This window comes from Ranitomeya variabilis, chromosome 4, assembly GCF_051348905.1.
Source record: "Ranitomeya variabilis isolate aRanVar5 chromosome 4, aRanVar5.hap1, whole genome shotgun sequence".
Taxonomy (NCBI): domain Eukaryota; kingdom Metazoa; phylum Chordata; class Amphibia; order Anura; family Dendrobatidae; genus Ranitomeya; species Ranitomeya variabilis.
In genome coordinates, this window is record NC_135235.1 from 441,481,548 (window position 1) to 441,505,884 (window position 24,337).

General features: G+C 44.7%; 1 protein-coding gene across 4 annotated transcripts in view; it reads left to right on the forward strand.

Annotated features, from left to right (window-relative positions):
* The window catches only part of CCDC40 (coiled-coil domain 40 molecular ruler complex subunit), a 49,004-nt gene extending 41,666 nt beyond the window's left edge, over positions 1–7,338 (forward strand). For all 4 annotated transcript variants that reach the window (XM_077251472.1, XM_077251475.1, XM_077251471.1 and 1 more), the window contains exons 17-19: positions 1,894–2,082; positions 3,725–3,883; positions 6,982–7,338. In XM_077251472.1, coding sequence (XP_077107587.1) covers positions 1,894–2,082; positions 3,725–3,883; positions 6,982–7,245 — 612 coding nt within the window. In that variant the 3' untranslated portion in view covers positions 7,246–7,338. The remainder of the gene's footprint in view (positions 1–1,893; positions 2,083–3,724; positions 3,884–6,981) is intronic.
* The last annotated feature ends 16,999 nt before the right edge of the window (positions 7,339–24,337 follow it).

Consider the following 24,337-nt stretch of genomic DNA (forward strand, 5'->3'; position numbering starts at 1 on the left):
AAACACTTGAATGTTAAGATTTTGTTGGTTCTTTGAACTTGAAAGGTTATTTTGCCGGCACTGTACTGTGTTTTGGGGGGGGGGGGGCAGTGAGGACTGTCATACCATGTGTGGGGGACTGTGAGATTCATAATACTGTGTGAGGATTTGTGGGGCCATCATACTGTATGTGGGGGCCATCATGCTATGTTTGAGACCTGTGGAGGCATCATACTGGGTGTGCAGTTATGGGGGCATCATACTGTGTGGGGGCTATGGTGACATCATATTGTATGTGTGTGTGGAGGGGCAGTATTGATAAATATCTTGGTACCGTGTTAGCGAGTAGATAAAAAAATATTTAGAATTGAGAGTCCTCATTGGTTGATACCTTTTAATGGCTAACTAAAAAGATGGAGCACAACTGTTTATCCCTCTCCCATAATGGTAATTCTGCTTAACGTTACCTGTCTTCTCTATGGCATTTTTCTGTGCTGTGTTGTGTATAAATATGTGATTCTTCAGAATTTGTATTAGTCTATGCCTGATGAAGAGACCTGAGTAATCTCAAAAGCTTGCAATTTGTTACCATCTTTTCAGTTAGCCATTAAAAGGTATCAACCACTGAGGACTCTCAATTCTAAATATTTTTCTTTGGGGGCTGTGTGGACATCATACTATGTGGGGGCATCATACTGTATGAGAGGCTATGGGGACATCATATTGTGTATGGGGGGCTGTGTGGACATCATAATATGTTGGGGAATCATATTGTGTGTGGGGGCTGTGTGGACATCATACTGTGTGGGGGCATCATACTGTGTGAGAGGCTATGGGGACATCATATTGTGGTGGGGGCTGTGTGGACATCATACTATGTGGGGGCATCATACTGTGTGAGAGGCTATGGGAACATATTGTGTATGGGGGATGTGTGGACATCATACTGTGTGGGGGCATCATACTGTGTGAAAGGCTATGGGGACATATTGTGTATGAGGGATGTGTGGACATCATACTATATGGGGGCATCATACTGTGTGAGAGGCTATGGGGACATCATATTGTGGTGGGGGCTGTGTGGACATCATACTATGTGGGGGTATCATACTGTGTGAGAGGCTATGGGAACATATTGTGTATGGGGGCTGTGTGGACATCATACTGTGTGGGGGCATCATACTGTGTGAAAGGCTATGGGGACATATTGTGTATGAGGGATGTGTGGACATCATACTATATGGGGGCATCATACTGTGTGAGAGGCTATGGGGACATCATATTGTGTATGGGGTGCTGTGTGGACATCATACTATGTGGGGGCATCATACTGTGTGAGGGGCTATGGGGACATCATATTGTGTGTGGGGGGCTGTGTGGACATCATACTATGTGGGGGCATCATACTGTATGAGGGGCTATGGGGACATCATATTGTGTATGGGGGCTGAGTGGACATCATACAATGTGGGGGCATCATATTGTATGTGGGGGGCTGTGTGGACATCATACAATGTGGGGGCATCATACTGTGTGAGAGGCTATGGGGACATCATATTGTGTATGGGGGCTGTGTGGACATCATACAATGTGGGGGCATCGTACTGTGTGAGAGGCTATGGGGACATCATATTGTGTATGGGGGCTGTGTGGATATCACACTATGTGGGGGCATCATATTGTATGTGGGGGCTGTTTGGGCGTCATACTATATGGGGTCATCATACTATGTGGGATGATAGAAGATTCTATAATAAGTTGAGGATAACGGTATGAATTATACGCATATGATGGTTCAGACTCTTAAATGGAAGAAGCTGAATCCTAAAGACTGGCATTTTGTATGGCAGTTTTGATCCAGGGTGTGCTGGAGTGAATTATGGTAACGCTACTAAACCTATACTTTGCCTGTAGGTTCGATATGCACAGCTGATGAAACAGCAAGAAAAAATGATCCGGGAGATGGAAGCCGTGGTTTCCAGGAGAGAAACAATCACGATGCGGGGCAAAACTCAGACTGAGAAGGACAAGAAGCATCTGACTGCAAATGATTTTCATGGAAAACTACATGAGCTAAGGAAAAAAATCAAGGAAATTCTGATGGTAAGAAAATACTGTAAGTTTTAAAACTCCCCTCCTGCTGGCTTGCGCTGTTCCTGGTGCCACTCCGGTCCCATGTCGCCATCTTATTACTGCAGCTTCTGACTGGCTGGAAGTCAGCAGTAACAGTCACAAGCTCTCAATATAAGTCCAGGCCTCGTTCTGGCTCTCATAGACTAGCATTGAGAAGTGACCCCGGCTTACCCAGCAAGTAGTGGAGGAATCCGGCAAGTCACCAACTGAAGAAGACAACCAGACTGCTTAGTCACACGGCAGGGCTTAGAAGGGAACGGCACTGTTTGTCTTTTGGAGCGGAAATTTGGCCGGAATATATTGCAAGCACCCTATCACATATACACTGAGATCCACTTGGGTGCCAAAACAGCCGTCTAATGTCCCCAAAAATTCAATGGGTGTGTAATAACCAACATAAAGTAGCCATATGGCAACGGTCAATCCGTAACTGTCTTGTGTACTCTGTGTTTCACCCCTTCACGACATGGTGATTTTCTGTTTTAGTTTTTCCTCCCCTTCTTCCAAGAGACATCTTTTTTTTCCATCAATATGGCCATGCGAGGGCTTGTTTTTTGCAGGACGAGTTGTACTTTTGAAGGACACCATTCATTCTACCACATAGTGTACTGGAAAAATTCCAAGTGCCAATGTAAAACAAAAAGGGCAATTCCACAATTGTTTAGAGGTATTTAATTTACTATGTTTACTATATGGTAAAGCTGAATATGATTCTCCAGGTCAGTACGATTACACAGATAGGTTTATTTAAGTGGTTAAAGATATAAATAAATCTTGCTTTTGTCACCATTTTTCGAGATCCATAATGGTTTTTTTTTTTTGGGATCCTCAGCTTGGTGAGGGCTTATTTTTTGCTCCTTTCGCTAATGTTTTTACTGATACCATTTTTGGGTAGATACATTTTTGATCACCTTTTATTCCAATGTTGCAGCAGCCAAAAAAATGTAATTTGGCCTTTTGTTTTATTTCCTCATTACGCTGTTTACCGATTGGATAAATTTACCTTTTTCTTGTATAGACTTTTACGAATGCAGCGATACCAAATATTTGTATTTTACATTTTTTTCTTAACTTAACCATGGATATCTAAGCTACTGCAATGACCTGCACATGGGGTAAGTGACATAGCTGAAGAACTATACTACAGTTCTAATTGGAGGCATTTGCTAATACTATCATTAGTATTACACATATTACATAGTCAAATAGCATCTTGGAGATGGGAATACGCCTTTAAATTTGAGGGAGAACTGTAGTTTCAGAAGAATTTGCAGCAGAATGTTTCTCTCTGCCTCTAACTCCTCCCCCTCCACTCCCCATAGAATTTTACAAGCACCAACTGTCATCTTTTATCTCACTAATGGGAAAATCTGTCATTACTAAAAACAGATTTTGACCATGAATTGAATGATCAGTCCACTTGGGAGAAGTAAATTTCTCTGATAATATATATTTGAAAGTTTCACATTTTTGAGTATTACTAATTTATGAACTATAAATTAAAAAAATATTTAGTACAAGGGATGGAAAATGTTTATTATGAAGTGAAAATGATGTCCGATCTCATGTTACTCAGCTTAAGTAAGAACATATTGTCCTTTATATTGCACAGAGTACAGATGAATGTAACAGCACCATCTCTGACATGGAAGACACTCAGAAGACAATCACTGCAGCCATTTCAGAGAAACAGCACCATATCTCCACCCTGAGATTAGACGCCGGCTCCATGGAAAATGACATTGAGCAGCTGCAAGAAAAGAAACGTCAGGTAATCTTACATTTGTTCTTTAAAGGGGATTTCTTGTGAAGGCAAATTCTTATCCACAGGATATGTGAAAAACTTGTTGATTGGTTGTTTTCCAGTTGTTGGGACCCTCACGGATGAACTTTTAGGCCAGGATTGCATGGCTACTTTAGCCACAACAGCCATCGCGCGACTGAAGTTTACTCAGTGCCATTGCTACGTCACATTGTGACACCTACACAATCAAGACTGCAACAAGCAAGTCACAAAAAATCAGTCTGTATTGGCTTTTTTGCACCTTGCTTGTGGCCATGTAGATGTTGCAATGCGACCTTATCTATTTGTATAGCGCTGTGATGTAGCTGTGGCAATCAACGAACTTTAGTGGCATGATGGCTGTTGTGGCCAAAGTCTTCATGTAGCCCTGGCGTGATCCCTATTAGAATAGAGCGGCACTGTGACCTGTGGTCCATTCTGTCCCTATGGGGTCGCTGGCCCCTGCAGTTTGCCATTTCCAGCTGCCCCATAGAGAATGAATAAAGTGGCGGTCTGATGTCCGACCAGCTACTCAATTTTGTAACTTGGATATATATTCCCTGAGTTGCAAATCTATGTGGGACCCAGTGGTGCGCCACCCACAAGTCAGCAAGTTAACTTGTTTTCACTGGACAACCCTTTTAATTCTTCTTTCACTAACGGCTCACTCAAACGGCCATAGATTCTCTTGTGTGAGAGAATTGGGCCAGTAATGCTAATGCTGTTAGAGTTTGAGCCAAATGTCATCTTAGTGTGATGCGATTCTCTCACATTGGAGCACAGGTGTGGAGAAGATGGAGAACTTAATTTCTCCATCTTCTCCATTGTTTCTGTCTGCGGATGTCGGACTGCACTCTGACATGAGTGCAGTCTGATGTTTCACACGCACCCATAGACTTCTATGAGTGCGCATGAGTACTATCTGATACATCACAGATCTGCACTGCCCCATAGTATAACATTGGGCTGAGTGCTATCTGATAACACTTAACAGATCTGCACTGCCCCATAGTATAACATTGGGCCCAGTACTATCTGATACATCACAGATCTGTACTGCCCCATAGTATAACATTGGGCTGAGCGCTATCGGATACATAACAGATCTGTACTGCCCCATAGTATAACAATGGGCCCAGTACTATCTGATACATCACAGATCTGTACTGCCCCATAGTATAACATTGGGCTGAGCGCTATCGGATACATAACAGATCTGTACTGCCCCATAGTATAACAATGGGCCCAGTACTATCTGATACATCACAGATCTGTACTGCCCCATAGTATAACATTGGGCTGAGCGCTATCGGATACATAACAGATCTGTACTGCCCCATAGTATAACATTGGGCTGAGTGCTATCTGATAACACTTAACAGATCTGTACTGCCCCATAGTATAACAATGGGCCCAGTACTATCTGATACATCACAGATCTGTACTGCCCCATAGTATAACATTGGGCTGAGCGCTATCGGATACATAACAGATCTGTACTGCCCCATAGTATAACATTGGGCCGAGTGCTATGTGATAACACTTAACAGATCTGCACTGCCCCATAGTATAACATTGGGCCCAGTACTATCTGATACATCACAGATCTGCACTGTCCCATAGTAACCAAGGGGGGAATGTGGAAACCACACACAAAATATGCGATCCAATATGTCCATAGTAAAAAGTAATACTTTATTAGAGTTACAAATAATCCACAAGTACATGACAGGAACAGAGAACATAAAATGCAGCCATTAAATAAAATCTGGACATTATGGCACAGTAATTACTGCTTGGTATGCATAATATGGCAGTTCCCCTGCTCTAACCCCACACCAATGATCTTCTCAGAATCTGTTTAACGCAATGCTGCACGTGTATTGTAACTGACGCTCTGGTGAAATATGATAGATGTACAATATGGGGTGGATTATTTTAATGAATTACAGTTATGCCTGGTAGTATTACTCTGTTAATCTGCCTGCTTGCCTCTTGGGCTGAGGCATCCGTTTCAACAGCTACAGGTGTCTTAATGGTTGCATTTTATGTTCTCTGTTCCTCTCATGTACTTGTGGATTATTTTTAACTCTAATAAAGTATTACTTTTTACTGTGGACATATTGGATCACATTTTTTGTGTGTGGTTTCCACATTCCCCCCTTGGTTCAAGTTTATGAGCGATCAGTCCACAACTATAGTCCAGTCATAGTTATAGCAGCAACAAATTATTGGGCATAAGGTACAATTTGTATATAGAATTTTGACATGTTGTTGCTGCCATTTTTCTTGAGTATTTGTCACTGTCCCATAGTATAACATTGGGCCGAGTGCTATCGGATACATCACAGATTTGCACTGCCTCATAGTATAACGTTGGGTTGAGTACTATCTGATAACACATCACAGATCTGCACTGCCCCATAGTATAACATTGGACCGAGTGCTATCTGATAACACATCACAGATCTGCACTGCCCCATAGTATAACATTGGGCCGAATGCTATCTGAGACATCACTGATCTGCACTGCCCCATAATATAATGTTGGGCTAAGTGCTATCTGATACATCACAGATCTGTACTGCCCCATAGTATAACATTGGGCCGAGTGCTATCTGATACATCACAGATCTGTACTGCCCCATAGTATAACATAGGGCTTAGTGCTATCTGATACATCACAGATCTGCACTGCCCCATAGTATAACATTGGGCCAAGTGCTATCGGATACATCACAGATCTGTACTGCCCCATAGTATAACATTGGGCTGAGTGCTATCTGATACATCACAGATCTGCACTGCCCCATAATATAACGTTGGGCCGAGTGCTATCTGATACATCACAGATCTGTACTGCCCCATAGTATAACATTGGGCCGTGTGCTATCTGAGACATCACAGATCTGCACTGCCCCATAGTATAACATTGGGCTGCGTGCTATCTGACACGTCACAGATCTGCACTGCCCCATAGTATAACATTGGGCTGCTTGCTACCAGATAACACATCATATAGCTCACAGCCATGTTATACGCTGGTGCGAGTGATCCCTAACCCGAGTATTTTCTCTCTCGCCCAGAACCTGTCGCAGATTGTGGCCCTCCAGACTCGTGTGAAGCGTTTGCAAGCTGTAAAGGACGGTAAATACATTCCGGTTTTCAGCAGCCCACAAACATTGGAGGCAGAGCAGCAAAAGCAAGAGAGCCGCATGCACACAGTCAGCACGATCATCCACCAGGTCCAGCAGGAGTACCCGCAGTATCAGAGTGTTCTGCATCACATAAGTCTTGCACTGGAAGCAAGGCTTGGAGCACAGGAAAGTGCTACAGAGAGAGCTCCATGAATTATAGCTCCGTACAATGTCTTACAAAGTCCATATTTTAATTTAAGAAGTCAGAATGTACTTATGCTAAATAAAGTATATGATGTCACTGTGCTTTCAGATATCTTCATCTCATCGGATAATGTGATTAAATATTCAATATTCAAATAACTTTTTTTTTTAACTATGTTGTATTATCCACAAAAAAATCAATCCAAAGTGCTGACCGTGAGGTGTCTCTTTCCAATTTGCTGTCTGCTGCCTGTTGTCAAGTGTAATCTGTCTAGAGCAGGAGAGCACTACCTGGTGACAAGATGCAGCGTGTAGTGCATTTCTGTTTGGCTCCCTACCTCCTGGTCACAGACATGACTGTTTGTCTTTAGTGGTTCCTGACATGTATTTTCCACGTCAGTAAGGCTACTTTCACACTAGCGTTAACTGCAATCCGTCACAATGCGTCGTTTTGCAGAAAAAACGCATTCTGCAAAAGTGCTTGCAGGATGCGTTTTTTCTGCATTGACTAACATTAGCGACGCATTGCGACGGATTGCCACACGTCACAACCGTCGTGAGACGGTTGCGCCGTGTTGTGGCGGTCCGCCGGTAGCAAAAAACGTTACATGTAACGTTTTTTGCTCCCGACGGTCCTCTTTTTCCGACCGCGCATGCGCGGCCGGAACTCCGCCCCCACCTCCCCGCACTTCCCCGCACCTCACAATGGGGCAGCGGATGCGCTGGAAAAATGCATCCGCTGCCCCCGTTGTGCGGCGGAGACAACGCTAGCGTCGGTGACCTCGGCCCGACGCACTGCGACGGGCCGAGCCCGACGCTAGTGTGAAAGTAGCCTAAGAAGAGGAATGGCACATAGCACTGGAGCACAGGCAGGTAAGTCCTAATGGTGCAATGTGTAGCCATCTTTGGATTCCTATATGTTGGGAGGATGGAGATCTCCTGGCTGTTATTTGCCACTTCAGAAAGGAGCTGATAAGATGCATGAATGTGACTATATCAATAGTGAAACACTCCCTTTTCTTAGCAGACTGCATAAATTACAACGAATGGTCAAATGCATGGTCTGTGCTTGAATGGGGGAGACGGAAACCTCCATTGTCTTGATAGGAGGAAGTCATGAAAATGGTGACAGGAAAAATCAAGCGTTTATGACATGTACGTTTGATAAGCAATGAATGTCTCATGGTAATACCCCCTTACATTTTATAGTAGTCCCTAAAATTGGTTCAGTCTTACAGTGTGGCCCTCTGACTTGAAAGGTTTTTGCATCCTTGGTCTAAATGCTGGTTAAATTAAGTAGGGGTAAGTCCCGTCTCCATGTTGAAGCTCCATACATGCATAAAAAGAGGTGGGCATTCAGTTCATAACAGACACACCATTAGACAATAGAAGAAGCACTCAAGGCTGTGATATGAGGAGAATGAAACTACAGCACCTATAGTGCTGGCAGGATACTGATGAAAAGGAACTGACCAATTATGGGTAAGAAAATTCAAAACCTAGTGGTGTCTTCCGTAATAATAATAATAATCTTTATTTTTATATACCGCCAACATATTCCGCAGTGGAATTTGCACACATTATCATCGCTGTCCCCAATGGGGGTCACAGTCTAAATTCCCTATCTGTATGTCTTTGGAATCTGGGAGGAAACCGGAGAACCCAGAGGAAACCCACGCAAACACTGGGAGAACATACAAACTCCTTGCAGATGTTGTCCTTGGTGGGATTTGAACCCAGGACTACAGCGATGCAAGGCTGTAAATAAGGCCGGTTTCACACTTCCTGATATTTCCTGCTCGCATCATCCTCTCCTGCTCTGCCAGTGAGTAGGGGAGAATGTTGAGCATTATATTCAACTGATAACAGTGAAAGCAGGCGACAGCTGATGGGACTACTACTCCCATCAGCCTACACCTGCTGCTGTTAACCACTAATAACAGTGAGAGCAGGTGCTGGGTAATGGGAGTATTCATCAACCGCCACCTGGGCTATAAATAAATGAAAAATCCAGCATCGGTTTCCCTGTATTTTTGATAACCAGCCAGGTAAAACAGACAGCTGTGGGCTACAACTCTCATCTGTCACCGTTATCAATTGAGCACAACTCTCATCATTCTTCCCTGCCCTTGCTGATCGTGACGTGAGCATGGGGGAATGATGAGAGCAGTCTTCAGCACCTGGCGCCGGGGAACAGCGCTAACAGTACCGCTGCTTCCCTGGTGCTGGTATGTGTCATACTGATGACACACGGATGTCGTCTGTATGTCATTAGTGTGCACGTGTGCGGGACGTTTTGCGGTTCGTGCTGATGTTAAAAAATGCACATCAGCGTATTTTGCCTACTGACACACGGGCTGTGGAAACACACAGACGTGCACAGATCCATTCACTTGAATGGGTCTACACGTGTGTCTCCGATACGTGTGAAAACTGTCACCACATATACCGGATACACTGACATCTGAAAGAGCCCTAAGATGTAGTTATATTGGAGGTGAGAGTGATCCAAGTCTGCCTTGTCATGTATTTTTACCCATGACCAAACTGAAAATAAAACGTCAGCATTTAGAGGTCAGAACATCCTAGAAAATAATGAACCAATGTGTCATGCAACCTTACGGGCTTATAATGCTACCCTTTATTTTGTGTCAAAAAGTTATCAAACAACAAAGATTCAGCACTTTCCTACAATGTGACCTTACAACCAAGATAAGACATTTTTTTTTTACTGGAAGAGAAGATCATGCTAGGAGCATGTAATGAGTTGTAAGACAGAAAACATGATCGTAACCTTTTTATATAGTCCTTAATTAACCCCTTAAGAACAGGGCAATTTTTCCTTCTTTTTTTTTTTCCTTTGCGTTCTTACTCAGCCATAACTTTTTTATTTTTCTGTCCACATAGTCGAACAAACGCTTGTTTTCTTGCTGGACAAGTTGTAGTTTTGAATGACACCATCCATTTTATTATACAATATACTGAAAAATGGGACAAATTTTCCAAAAAATAAAATTACGCAATTGTTGCCTGGGTTTTTGTTTTTATTTGTTCTTCGCATGGTAATTGTAAACTGAAAACCTCATTCTCCAAATCACTATGATTACAGCGATGCCAAACTTGCATAATTTTTTTAAGTGGTTAAAAAAATTATGAAGTTACTCTGATATGAGTAATGTTTTTATTTTTCCTTCGATAGACGTGTGATGGTTCGTATTTTTACAGAGTGAGCTTATCTAAGCTGGACATCCACAACTCCGGTCCATCAGCCAATTCAGTAATTTGAGACCACTGACGGGGAAGCCTGTGAATTTCCTTACTTCTTGGTGTTCTCAGCTCTCCTTTTGAGGCCGGCGTCACACTAGCGAGTTTTACGGACGTATGAGAGGTGCAGAAAATACGGATTGCATCCGGTACAATGATTCTCTATGGCCCAGCTCCTATCTGCCGTAGTTTACTGATCCGTATTATACGGTCTTGTACGGCCGTAGAAAATCGCAGCATGCTGCGTTTGTCACCGTATTGCGCCAAAAAATCGCCAATGAAAGTCTATGGGGGCGAGAAAAATACGGACTACACACGGACCAGCAGTGTGACCTGCGAGAAATACTATATAAACAGGAGAGACAGGGAGCCAGAAGTACAAATGTACAAAATTAGTTTATTATTAAAAAAATTAGGACATAGAGCAAGAACAAAATGTTAGAGCTATAACGACAACACATGAAGGGGAAATGGGGAACCCCTCTGCCTGTAAGCCCCCCCAAAAAGCACTATATAAGATAACTATAAATGGGTACAGATGGAAAGTACAAAATAATAAGTGCCAATATTGTCATGATTCCCCAATGGCATGGGAACATCAGAAACACAAAATAACAGACTAGCTCTCGGGTGATGGAAACTCAAGCTGACCGTGACCTAAATCTACCACACAACTAACAGTAGCCAGGAAGCATTCCTACGGCTGCCTAGATGCCATGCGCCAGCCGGAGAACTAACTACGCCTGGAAGAGGAAGGAACAGACCTGGCTTACCTCTAGAGAAATTCCCCAAAGATGATAGTAGCCCCCACGTATATTAACGGTGAGTTCAGAGGGAAAGACATACACAGTATGAAGGTAGATTTAGCAAAGCGAGGTCCACTTACTAGATAGAGGAAGGATACAAAAGAGGACTTCACGGTCAGCTGAAAAACCCTTTCAAAAACCCATCCTGAAATTACTTTAAGACTCCTGTGTCAACTCATGACACAGGAGTGGCAATTTCAGTCCACAAGAGCTTCCAGTAACAGGAAATGACAAAACTGTAAACTGGACAAGAAAAACAAAACAATAAGGACAAGAGTCCACTTAGCTGATCAGCAGACTAGTAGCAGGAACATGCAACTGAAAGACTCAGGTTACAATGATGACCGGCAAGGAAGTGACTGGAGAGCAAGGCTAAATAGGGAACTCCCAAAACTGATGGAAGCAGGTGAGCTGAGGCAGAAAAGCACACACAAGTCTCCAGTACCACCAGCCACCACCAGGGGAGCCAAAAAGCGGATCACAACAGTACCCCCCCCCTTAAGGAGGGGGCACCGAACCCTCACAAGAACCGCCAGGGCGACCCGGATGAGCCCTATGAAAGGCACGAACCAAATTCGAGGCATGAACATCAGAGGCAGTTACCCAAGAATTATCTTCCTGACCATAGCCCTTCCATTTAACCAGGTACTGGAGTCTCCGCCTGGAAATACGGGAGTCCAAGATCTTCTCTATAACGTACTCCAATTCACCCTCAACCAGCACAGGAGCAGGAGGCCCAGCAGAAGGAACCACCGGCACCTCGTATCTCCGCAACAACGACCGATGGAACACATTATGGATAGCGAAAGATGCCGGAAGGTCCAAACGAAAGGAAACAGGGTTAATAATCTCCAAAATCCTATAGGGACCGATGAACCGAGGCTTGAATTTAGGAGAAGAAACCCTCATTGGGACAAAACGGGAAGACAACCACACCAAGTCCCCAACACGAAGGCGAGGACCAACCCGACGCTGGCGGTTAGCAAACCGCTGAGTCCTCTCCTGGGACAAATTCAAATTGTCCACCACTTGTTCCCAAATCCGATACAACCGATCCACCACAGCATCTACTCCAGGACAATCCGAAGACTCCACCTGACCAGAAGAAAAACGGGGATGAAACCCCGAATTGCAAAAGAAAGGGGAAACCAAAGTGGCAGAACTGGCCCGATTATTAAGAGCAAACTCCGCCAACGGCAAAAAGGCAACCCAATCATCCTGATCCGCAGACACAAAACACCTCAAATACGTCTCCAAAGTTTGATTAGTTCGCTCCGTCTGGCCATTAGTCTGAGGATGGAAGGCAGACGAAAAAGACAAATCAATGCCCAACCTGGCACAGAATGCCCGCCAAAATCTAGAAACGAACTGGGTACCCCTATCAGAAACGATATTTTCAGGAATACCATGCAAGCGAACCACATTTTGAAAAAACAAAGGAACCAACTCAGACGAGGAAGGCAACTTCGGCAATGGCACCAAATGAACCATCTTAGAAAAACGGTCACACACCACCCAGATAACAGACATCCTCTGAGAGACAGGAAGATCAGAAATAAAGTCCATCGAGATGTGCGTCCAAGGCCTCTTCGGAATAGGCAAGGGCAACAACAACCCGCTAGCCCTAGAACAACAAGGCTTGGCCCGAGCACACACATCACAAGACTGCACAAAAACACGCACATCACGAGACAGAGATGGCCACCAGAAGGATCTAGCCACCAAATCCCTGGTACCAAAAATTCCAGGATGACCCGCCAGCGTAGAAGAATGAACCTCCGAGATGACTCTACTGGTCCAATCATCCGGAACAAACAGTCTACCAGGTGGACAGCGATCAGGTCTATCCGCCTGAAACTCTTGCAAAGCACGTCGCAGATCTGGGGAAATAGCAGATAATATCACCCCATCCTTAAGGATACCTGTAGGTTCCGAATCACCAGGGGAATCAGGCTCAAAACTCCTAGAAAGGGCATCCGCCTTCACATTCTTAGAACCTGGTAGATATGAGACCACAAAATTAAACCGAGAGAAAAACAACGACCAGCGCGCCTGTCTAGGATTCAGGCGCCTGGCAGACTCAAGATAAATCAGATTCTTGTGATCAGTCAAAACCACCACCTGATGTCTAGCACCCTCAAGCCAATGACGCCACTCCTCAAATGCCCACTTCATGGCCAAAAGCTCCCGATTACCGACATCATAATTTCTTTCGGCGGCAGAAAATTTTCGAGAAAAGAACGCACAAGGTCTCATCACTGAGCAATCGGAACTTTTCTGCGACAAAACCGCCCCCGCTCCGATCTCGGAAGCATCGACCTCAACCTGAAAGGGGAGAGACACATCGGGCTGGCGCAACACAGGGGCAGACGAAAAGCGGCGCTTAAGTTCCCGAAAGGCCTCCACAGCGGCAGAGGACCAATTGGCAACATCAGCACCCTTCTTAGTCAAATTCGTAAGAGGCTTAGCAACACCAGAAAAAACAGTTATAAATCGACGATAAAAATTAGCAAAGCCCAAGAACTTCTGAAGACCCTTTAGAGAAGTAGGCTGCGTCCAGTCACAAATAGCCCGAACCTTGACAGGGTCCATCTCAACAGAAGAAGGGGAAAAAATGTACCCCAAAAAGGAAATCTTTTGAACCCCAAAAACACACTTAGAACCCTTTACACACAGAGAATTCTCCCGCAAGACCTGAAAAACCCTCCTGACCTGCTGAACATGAGACTCCCAGTCCTCAGAAAAAAACAAAATATCGTCCAAATACACAATCATAAATTTATCCAGATATTCACGGAAAATATCATGCATAAAGGACTGAAAAACTGAAGGCGCATTAGAAAGGCCGAAAGGCATTACTAAATACTCAAAGTGGCCCTCAGGCGTATTAAATGCGGTTTTCCACTCATCCCCTTGCTTAATTCGCACCAAATTATACGCCCCACGGAGATCAATCTTGGAGAACCACTTAGCCCCCCTTATGCGAGCAAACAAATCAGTAAGCAGCGGCAACGGATACTGATATTTGACAGTAATTTTATTCAGGAGTCGATAATCAATACAAGGCCTCAGCGAGCCATCCTTTTTAGAGACAAAGAAAAACCCAGCTCCTAAAGGTGATGAAGAAGGACGAATATGTCCCTTTTCCAGGGACTCCTTAACATATTCTCGCATGGCAGCATGCTCAGGTACAGATAGGTTAAACAAACGACCCTTTGGAAATTTACTGCCTGGAATCAGATCTATGGCGCAATCACACTCTCTGTGGGGAGGGAGAGAACCAATTTTAGGCTCTTCAAAAATATCCCCAAAATCCGACAAAAATGCAGGAATCTCAGAGGGAATAGATGACGAGATAGGAACCAAAGGTATGTCCCCATGAGCCCCCCGACATCCCCAGCTTAACACAGACATAGTTTTCCAGTCCAGTACTGGGTTATGAGATTGTAACCATGGTAATCCAAGCACTAAAACATCATGTAAATTATACAACACGAGGAAGCGAATCATCTCCTGATGGTCTGGAGTCATACGCATAGTCACTTGCGTCCAGAACTGTGGTCTATTACAAGCCAGAGGTGTAGAATCAATACCCTTCAGAGGTATAGGAACTTCCAGAGGCTCCAAATCAAACCCACAGCGCCTGGCGAAGGACCAATCCATGAGACTCAGAGCGGCGCCAGAGTCCACATAGGCATCCACGGTAATAACTGATAATGAACAAATCAGAGTTACAGACAGAAGAAATTTAGACTGTAAAGTGCCAATAGAAACAGACTTGTCAACCTTCCTAGTACGTTTAGAGCATGCTGATATAACATGCGCGGAATCACCACAGTAGAAGCACAAGCCATTTTTGCGCCTATAATTCTGCCGCTCGCTTCTTGACAGAATTCTGTCACATTGCATTTTCTCTGGCGTCCCTTCAGAAGATACCGCCAAATGGTGCACGGGTTTGCGCTCCCGCAAACGCCGATCAATCTGAATCGCCATTGTCATGGACTCATTCAGACCTGTGGGCGTAGGAAACCCCACCATGACATCCTTAACGGCATCAGAAAGGCCCTCTCTGAAATTTGCCGCTAGGGCACACTCATTCCACTGAGTAAGCACAGACCATTTACGACATTTTTGGCAGTATATCTCAGCTTCATCTTGCCCTTGAGACAGGGCTATTAAAGCTTTTTCAGCTTGAATCTCCAAATTAGGTTCCTCATACAGCAACCCTAAAGCCAGAAAAAACGCATCCACATTGAGCAACGCAGGATCCCCTGGTGTCAATGAAAATGCCCAATTTTGAGGGTCACCTCGCAGCAAAGAAATCACAATCTTAACCTGCTGAACAGGATCTCCAGAGGAGTGAGGTCTGAGAGAAAGGAATAATTTACAATTACATTTGAAATTCAGAAACCGAGATCTATCTCCGGAAAATACCTCTGGTGTAGGAATCTTAGGTTCAGAAATAGGAGTACGTATAACATAATCTTGTAAATTCTGAACCTTCGTAGCAAGATTATTTAAACCTGCAGCCAAACTCTGAGGGTCCATCCTTAAACCGGAGAGATCAGAGCCATTCAAGGATTAGAAGGAGAGAAAGGCAAGGCTGTAAATAGAGCAGAAATACAACTAAGCCAACTAAGTAGCAAACATGAGAGGGAAAAAAAAAAAAAAAAAAAATCTACAGACTTCTTTTACTCTCCTTTCTTCTGCCAATTACTTTAACAGTGGCCGGTCATACTGTCATGATTCCCCAATGGCATGGGAACATCAGAAACACAAAATAACAGACTAGCTCTCGGGTGATGGAAACTCAAGCTGACCGTGACCTAAATCTACCACACAACTAACAGTAGCCAGGAAGCATTCCTACGGCTGCCTAGATGCCATGCGCCAGCCGGAGAACTAACTACGCCTGGAAGAGGAAGGAACAGACCTGGCTTACCTCTAGAGAAATTCCCCAAAGATGATAGTAGCCCCCACGTATATTAACGGTGAGTTCAGAGGGAAAGACATACACAGTATGAAGGTAGATTTAGCAAAGCGAGGTCCACTTACTAGATAGAGGAAGGATACAAAAGAGGACTTCACGGTCAGCTGAAAAACCCTTTCAAAAACCCATCCTGAAATTACTTTAAGACTCCTGTGTCAACTCATGACACAGGAGTGGCAATTTCAGTCCACAAGAGCTTCCAGTAACAGGAAATGACAAAACTGTAAACTGGACAAGAAAAACAAAACAATAAGGACAAGAGTCCACTTAGCTGATCAGCAGACTAGTAGCAGGAACATGCAACTGAAAGACTCAGGTTACAATGATGACCGGCAAGGAAGTGACTGGAGAGCAAGGCTAAATAGGGAACTCCCAAAACTGATGGAAGCAGGTGAGCTGAGGCAGAAAAGCACACACAAGTCTCCAGTACCACCAGCCACCACCAGGGGAGCCAAAAAGCGGATCACAACACAATATGGTGCAGAGTACTGACAAAATGGGAGGCATGAAGCACAACGTGTAACAAGGTAGCCGTGCGGTCATACAGGAAAACAGTCAAAGGGCAAGTGCCCTGTATATTTATACAGAGTCCCGCCACACAGCAATAACCAAGAAAGGTGACATGCTTACCACAGTAGAAGGAGGAAGGCAGGCGAGGGTCCCACCGGTGGAAGTGCCCCAACGCACGTTTCGCAGCGCTCAGACGCTGCTTTCTCAAGGGGAAGTGGCGAGAAATACGCAGCGGTGTTCTCTAGAAAAGCCGGTAATTCAGTGCGGTGTACAGTAAAATCACACTGACAATAGAATAGGTAGAATAAATATCTACACATAGAATATGTATATATATATATATATCTATATCTATATCTATCAGTGAGACACATATATATAATTTCATACAGCGCTAGATATCATAAAAGCCGCTAATTCAATTGCCGGCTTTTGCTATCTCATTCCCAAACCTGACAGGATATGAGACATCGTTTACATACAGTAAACCATCTCATATCTTTTTTTTTTTTGCATATTCCACACTACTAATGTTAGTTAGTTAGTAGTGTGTATGTGCAAAATTTGGGCGATCTAGCTCTTAAATTAAAGGGTTAAATCGCAGAAAAAATTGGCGTGGTCTCCCGCACAATTTTCTCCGCCAGAGTGGTAAAGCCAGTGACTGAGGGCAGATATTAATATCCTAGAGAGGGTCCATGGTTATTTGCCCCCCCCCCCCCGGCTACAAACATCTGCCCCCAGCCACCCCAGAAAAGGCACATCTGGAAGATGCGCCTATTCTGGCACTTGGCCACTCTCTTCCCACTCCCGTGTAGCGGTGGGATATGGGGAATGAAGGGATAATGTCACCTTGCTATTGTAAGGTGACATTAAGCCAGATTAATAATGGAGAGGCGTCAATTATGACACCTATCCATTATTAATCCAATAGTACAAAATGGTTAAAAAAAACAAACACACATTATTACAAAGTACTTTAATGAAATAAAGACACATGGTGTTGTAATATTTTATTATTCTCTTAATCCACCTGAAGACCCTCGTTCTGTAAAAAAGGAAAAATTAAAAATCAACAATATCCCATACCTTCCGTCATTCTGGCATGTCCCACGATGTAAATCCATCTGAAGGGGTTAAATCATTTTACACCCAGGAGCTCTGCTAATGCAGTTGTACTCGTGGATGTAAAACCCCGGGGAATGAATGGAAAGCAGGGGAATGTCCTGTAGTTACCTTGAGTCGCGGTGATGCGCCCTCTGCTGGATGTCCTCATATGAACTCGAGCGTGGGAAAAAATTCCCAGGCTCGAGTTCATATGAGGACATCCAGCAGAGGGCGCATCACCGCGACTCAAGGTAGCTACTATGAATATGAAACTAGCCTAACAGAAATACTTGATATGAAGGGAAGCGGTCAGGTCTTGTGACTGTTCGCAGCCGCTGCTAAAGCCAAATATATGGCAATTCCTTTATTCCAATTGATGTTCCACACTAAGGCTTGGTATGTGCAGATGCGGTCAGGGCTGCCACTAGAAATTTCGGGGCCCCCTTGAGACTCCGCCCAGGCTCCACCCAGCCCCGCCTCCACGCTCCACCCCTCAAACTGTCCACAGTCTCACTGCTCTCTCTTGGAAAAATTCCACTTCTCACCTATCACACTGACAGTTCCCATCAGCAGATCACACATATAGCCGTCAGCTTTTGTTTTGGCCAAAAGATTTTTTAAGCCACCAAAATGACATGGTAGACACTTTTGGCTGGGCCCTACTCTACTGTAACCTATCTATTAAATATTTGTTAAAATATGCAATACAATTTAGGTATATTTTTATTTATTTTTCAATTTTTAAAATGACCTATAATACCACATACAAGGAACAAATACCACAACACCATGACCAGATGACATATTACCACCACAGTGATCTATAATATTATCTACAAGGCACAAATACCGCCACACCATGACCAGATGACATATTACCACCACAGTGATCGAATAATATCAAATACAAGGAACAAATACCACAACACCATGACCAGACCACATATTACCACCACATAGTGACTGAATACTACAATACTGATCAATAATAAAAAAAAACCACAATACCATCACCATAAGTGCCATTATACACAGGAGATCTGTACTTAGTATGCAGTTTCTGTGTACAGATAATACAGCGATCACTGGTGACATTATACACAGGTGCTCTGTATATAGTATACAGTGCATAGGTAACACTGACTCACCAGTGACGTCTCTAGGTGAAGTCCTTCATCTTTCATCCCGCACAGACCGCCATCACTTCATCCAGCCAGGACTCGTCTCTGCAGGAAATAACACCGTTATCTCGAGTTCCGCTTGCAGAACACATTACTTAATTTTCCCAACTTCTACTTTACACCACATGAAGAAGGCGACATAGTGTCACTCTGCACAGTAACAGGACCGCCCCCTCATTTAAAACAGTGTCCTCAAAAAATAAAATAAATACATCACTGCAGTAATAATATCCCTAAATTAGTCCCTATGGTAATAATATTCGCCATCCTAGCCCCCGTGTGTCTCATTCCTGGCGTCAGCCATATGTTCTCCCATTCTGCCCCATATGATCTCCCCATCCTGCCCCATCTGTCTCCATCATATCCATCCTGCCCCATCTGTCTCCAATCATGCCCGTATCTCCATTCTGCCCCGTCTCCAATCATGCCGCCCCAGTGTCCGGCATGCCGCCCCAGTGTCCGGCAGCGTTCTGCCCCAGTGTCCGGCAGCGTTCTGCCCCAGTGTCCGGCAGCGTTCTGCCCCCCCTGTGTCCAGCGTTCTGCCCCCCCTGTGTCCAGCGTTCTGCCCCCCTGTGTCCAGCGTTCTGCCCCCCTGTGTCCAGCGTTCTGCCCCCCTGTGTCCAGCGTTCTGCCCCCCTGTGTCCAGCGTTCTGCCCTGGGCCCCCTGGATCGCCGCTCTCAATAGAAAAATAAAAAAAAAGTTTTGCTTACCTGCCGCGCTCCTGCTCTCTCCACGCAGCTGAAGCGTACACTCGCCGGCGACTGACAAGGACGTCAGACGCCGGCGACATGCACGCTGCGGCTGACGTCAGCTGCCAGCCTCAGATTGGCTGGCGGCTGTTAACCAGGCTGTTAACGGGCCCGCACGTCAATAGCTTTAAACAGCTGCAGCGCCAGCCGCCGCTAAGGGCCCGGTTCAGCCTGCGGCTGCCGGTAGGGGCCCGGTGAGCAGAAGAGACGGGGCCCGATGCGGGCCCCCTCTGCCCACCGGGCCCCATACGCCAGTCACGGCTGTAATGCCCTGATGGCGGCCCTGGATGCGGTGCTCGCTGCTGAGCTCACCATCTTGGTTTCTATCCAAATCCCCAAGAGACAGGATTCAGACAGAAACCCCAATGGAACCATTCACTATTATGAAGCTGACAGTCGTTTTAGACACTGCTTGGTTTCCGTCCTGGCAGCGTTCATCTTTTTCAGACAAGTACAAAAACATGGAAGCCCATGGGCCTAATTCATTAAGACCGGCGTGATATACTCCTTAGTGAAGGAACGTTTCGGAGTAGGAAGTGCAGAATTCATTAAAGAGGAGCACGCCACTTAATGAATTCTGCGCATCTTCTCAGTAGTGTGCACCTCACTAGAAATGTTAGGCAACATTCACACATTCAGTATTTGGCCAGTTTTTTACCTTCATACTTGTAAGCCAAAACCAGGAGTGGGTGATAAATACAGACGTGGTGACGTGTTACTATTATACTTTTCCTCCGATTGTCCCACTTCTCGTTTTGGCTTACACATACTGAGGTAAAATATTGACCAAATACTGCTAGTGTGACCGTGACCACCATTATTGATGAATTTGATGGACAGGTGTTGGCAGGGCTGTCACCATGAATTTGGGGGCCCCATACTTGCAAAATTTTCGGGCTCCCTTGAGACTCCACCCAGGCTTCACCACAGGTCCGTCTCCACCCCTCGAACCTTCCACAGTCCCACCACCCACTCATAGAAAAACTCCAAATCTGAACCATGTCCTCACCAATCACACATCAGTTCCCACCTAACACCAGATCACATACATAGCCAGCATCTTTTGTTTTAGCTAAAAGATTTTTTTTTAAAGCCACAACTAGGTAGACCCTTCTGCCCTGTTGAGGACAGAGCGAAGTACTGCAGTGCGCAGGCGTCAGGAAAGGTCAGAGAGGCCCGGCACCTGCGCACTGCAGTACTTTGCTCTGTCCTCAACAGGGCAGATAAAGTACGCCTGCACAGGAGCCACGGCAGGAAGAAAAGAAGAGGACGTCATTGTATGAAGATGGGAGGCGCCGGACCACGACGCCCATCGGGACCGCCCCTGGGTGAGTATAACATAACCTGTTTTTCTCATCTTTCAGGATACATCGGGGGCTTATCTACAGCATTACAGAATGCTGTAGATAAGCCCCTGATGCTGGTGGGCTTAGTTTATAGGCCATTTTTGGGGTGACAGATTCCCATTAAATGTTTGTTAAAATATCCTGTACTCTTTTTAGGTATATTTTTATTTATGTTTCTTTAAGGGAATGGGTCACATACATTTTTTGAAATGAACAGTAATACCACATACAAGGGACAAATATTGTTACACCATAACTGGACCACATATTACCACCACATAGCTACCGAATAATACCACATACAAGGAACAAATACCATCACACCATGGCTGGACCACATATTACCACCACATAGTGAGTGAATTCTACAATAATGATTATTTATAAAAAAAAAAAAAAAACAATACTAATATAAGTGCCATTATACACAGGAACTTTGTATATAGTGTGCAAGCAATACAATGTTCACCAACGACATTATACACAGGAGCTACAGTATGTATATAGTGTCAGTGTACAGGTAATATAGTGATCACTAGTGACATTATACACAGGAACTCTGTATATAGTATACAGCGTAGAGTATCAGTGTGCAGATAACACACTGACTCACTGGTGACTGGTGACGTCTCTAGTTGAAGTTTTTCATATTCATCCAGCAGAGACCGTCATCACTTCTTCCAGCCCTGACTCGTTTCTGCAGAAAATAAGTTATCTAGAGCACATTCCCAATTTTTCCCCAACCTTTACACTACGCCAGATGTCCCCCACACTGAAAACAGTATCCTCAAAAATAATAATTACCCCTACAGTAATAATGTCCCACATCCTACTCCCACGTGTCCTCCCATTCTGCCTCACGTCTCTCCATATTGCCTCCCATATTCTCTCCATAATGCGCCATAGTCATCAATAGTAGTATAATTCACCCCATAGTCATACATAGTAGTATAATGCTCCCCCATAGTCATACATAATGAGTACTGCATGCTCATAGTTATAATAGTATAATGCACCCCCATAGTCATATAATAGTATAATGCAGCACTATAGTAGTATATTGCACCCCCATAGGATAATGCAGCCCATAGTAGTTTAATGCACCTGATAGTAGTATAATGCACCTCCATAGTAGGATAACGCACCCCCATACTAGAATATTGCACCCCCATAGTAGGATAATGTAGCCCATAGTAATATAATGCACCCCGATAGTAGAATACTGCACCCCCTCAGTAGGATAATGCACCCCCCATAGTAGTATACTGCATCCCCATAGTAGTATAATGCAGCCCATAGCAGTATAATGCACCCCATAGAGCCGCTTTACAAAAAAAAAAGTTTCTCCTTACCTGGCTGAGGTCGAGCAGTGTCCTCTGCTCAATTCATCTAAGGCACGGACCTCCGCCCCGGCAGGGACGTCATACGCCAGCAACGTGCACGTTGACTTCAGCTGCCGGCCTGTGATCGGCTGGCAAGTAATGGTAAACTGACTGAACAGAGAACTAGTGCATAACCAAAAACAACTTACATAGCAAATAGATAAATGGCTGCACTCAATTGTACTAAAGCAAGCTTTACCATGCTGTGATTTTAATTACATCCAAACACAGTTGGTTCCGACCTTCCTATAAATGCAGGCTTAACCATGTTATTAGCCATAGGTAAGTGTTCACACTAGGCAGTGAGGTCAGGGACCCATCCGATCCATGAGATTACCTTGACATTGGTGGATGAGCTCACATTTTTTCATAGATGTCACAAGCCATTATGCCATTCACATTTCATGTATCACATTAATTTGCTTTAGGCCAGACTCACACGTCCAGATAATTCCGGTACCAGAAAAATCGGTACCGGAGTTATCCGTGTCCGTGTGTCCATGTGCTCACGTAGGCCATCCGTGTGATGTCCGTGAGTACGTTTTTAAGGTCCATGTGCTGTACTTGTATTGCAACAATTTTTACAATTTTAACCCTATGACAGGAAAAACGCACACGGACAGAACACGGAAGGCACACGGACGGCATCCGTGTGCGGTACGTGTTTACACGGACCCACTGACTTTAATGGGTCCGTGTGATCCGTGCGCTCCCACGAACACTGATATGTCTCCGTGTTTTGCACACGGACACACGGTCCACGAAAAATCACTGACATCTGGAGAGACACATTGATTTTAATGTGTATGTGTGTCAGTGTCTCCGGTACGTGAGGAAACTGTCACCACAAGTACCGGGGCCACTGACGTGTGAAACCGGCCTTAGTACAATTGAGTGCAGCTATTTACTTATTTGCTATGTGATTGGCTGGCGGCTGTTAACTGTTGCTGTGCGGGAGGATCCCCCACAGCAATAGATTTTAACTGAATGTGCAGCTGTGACTGGGGCCCGGTGAGCAGAAGAGAGGGGGCCCCGGAGCATCTCACCGGGCTTTATACACCAGTATATAGCATTACTGTCCTCATGGCGGCCCTGCTTGGCGATACCATATGTGTAATTTAATCTTTATTTTTCATAGAGGAAAGGCAGGATCATTTAATGTTTTTGGTTTTTTTTCAGATTTTTAACCCTTTCATGATGGAGCCCTTTTGTTTTTTGCTCCCCTGTTTTATTTTGAATGGTTTGAAAGGAGTGATTTAATTTTTTTTTTTTTTTTTTTTAAACACTTTTGGCATGCTTCAATAGTTTCCATGGGAGACTAGAAGATACCAGAACCCGATCGGCGCAGCAACATACAGGCGATGATCAGATCACCTATATGTAGCTGAATTACTCACTTGCTATGAGCACCGACCACCGGGCGGGTGCTCACAGCAAGCAGGCAGTGACAACCATAGGTCTCCTGGATTTCTCTGGTTGTCATGCCAACCCACCATTGATCCGCGATCACATAACGAGGGCACCGATGGGTGGGATTTCCGGAAGTGCACGTCAAATGCCGCTGTCAGTCTGACAGCGGCATTTAATGGTTTAACAGCCACGGGTGGATCACGATTCCCCCTGCTGCTGTTTCGGGTATATGTCAGCTGTTCTAAACAGCTGACATGTGCCAGGAAAGATGTGGGCTTACCGCCGGAGCCCACATCAAAGAGGGAGACAACATGCGCAGTACATGTACTTTACACTGCTCTTGTTAGTCACCTTAGGG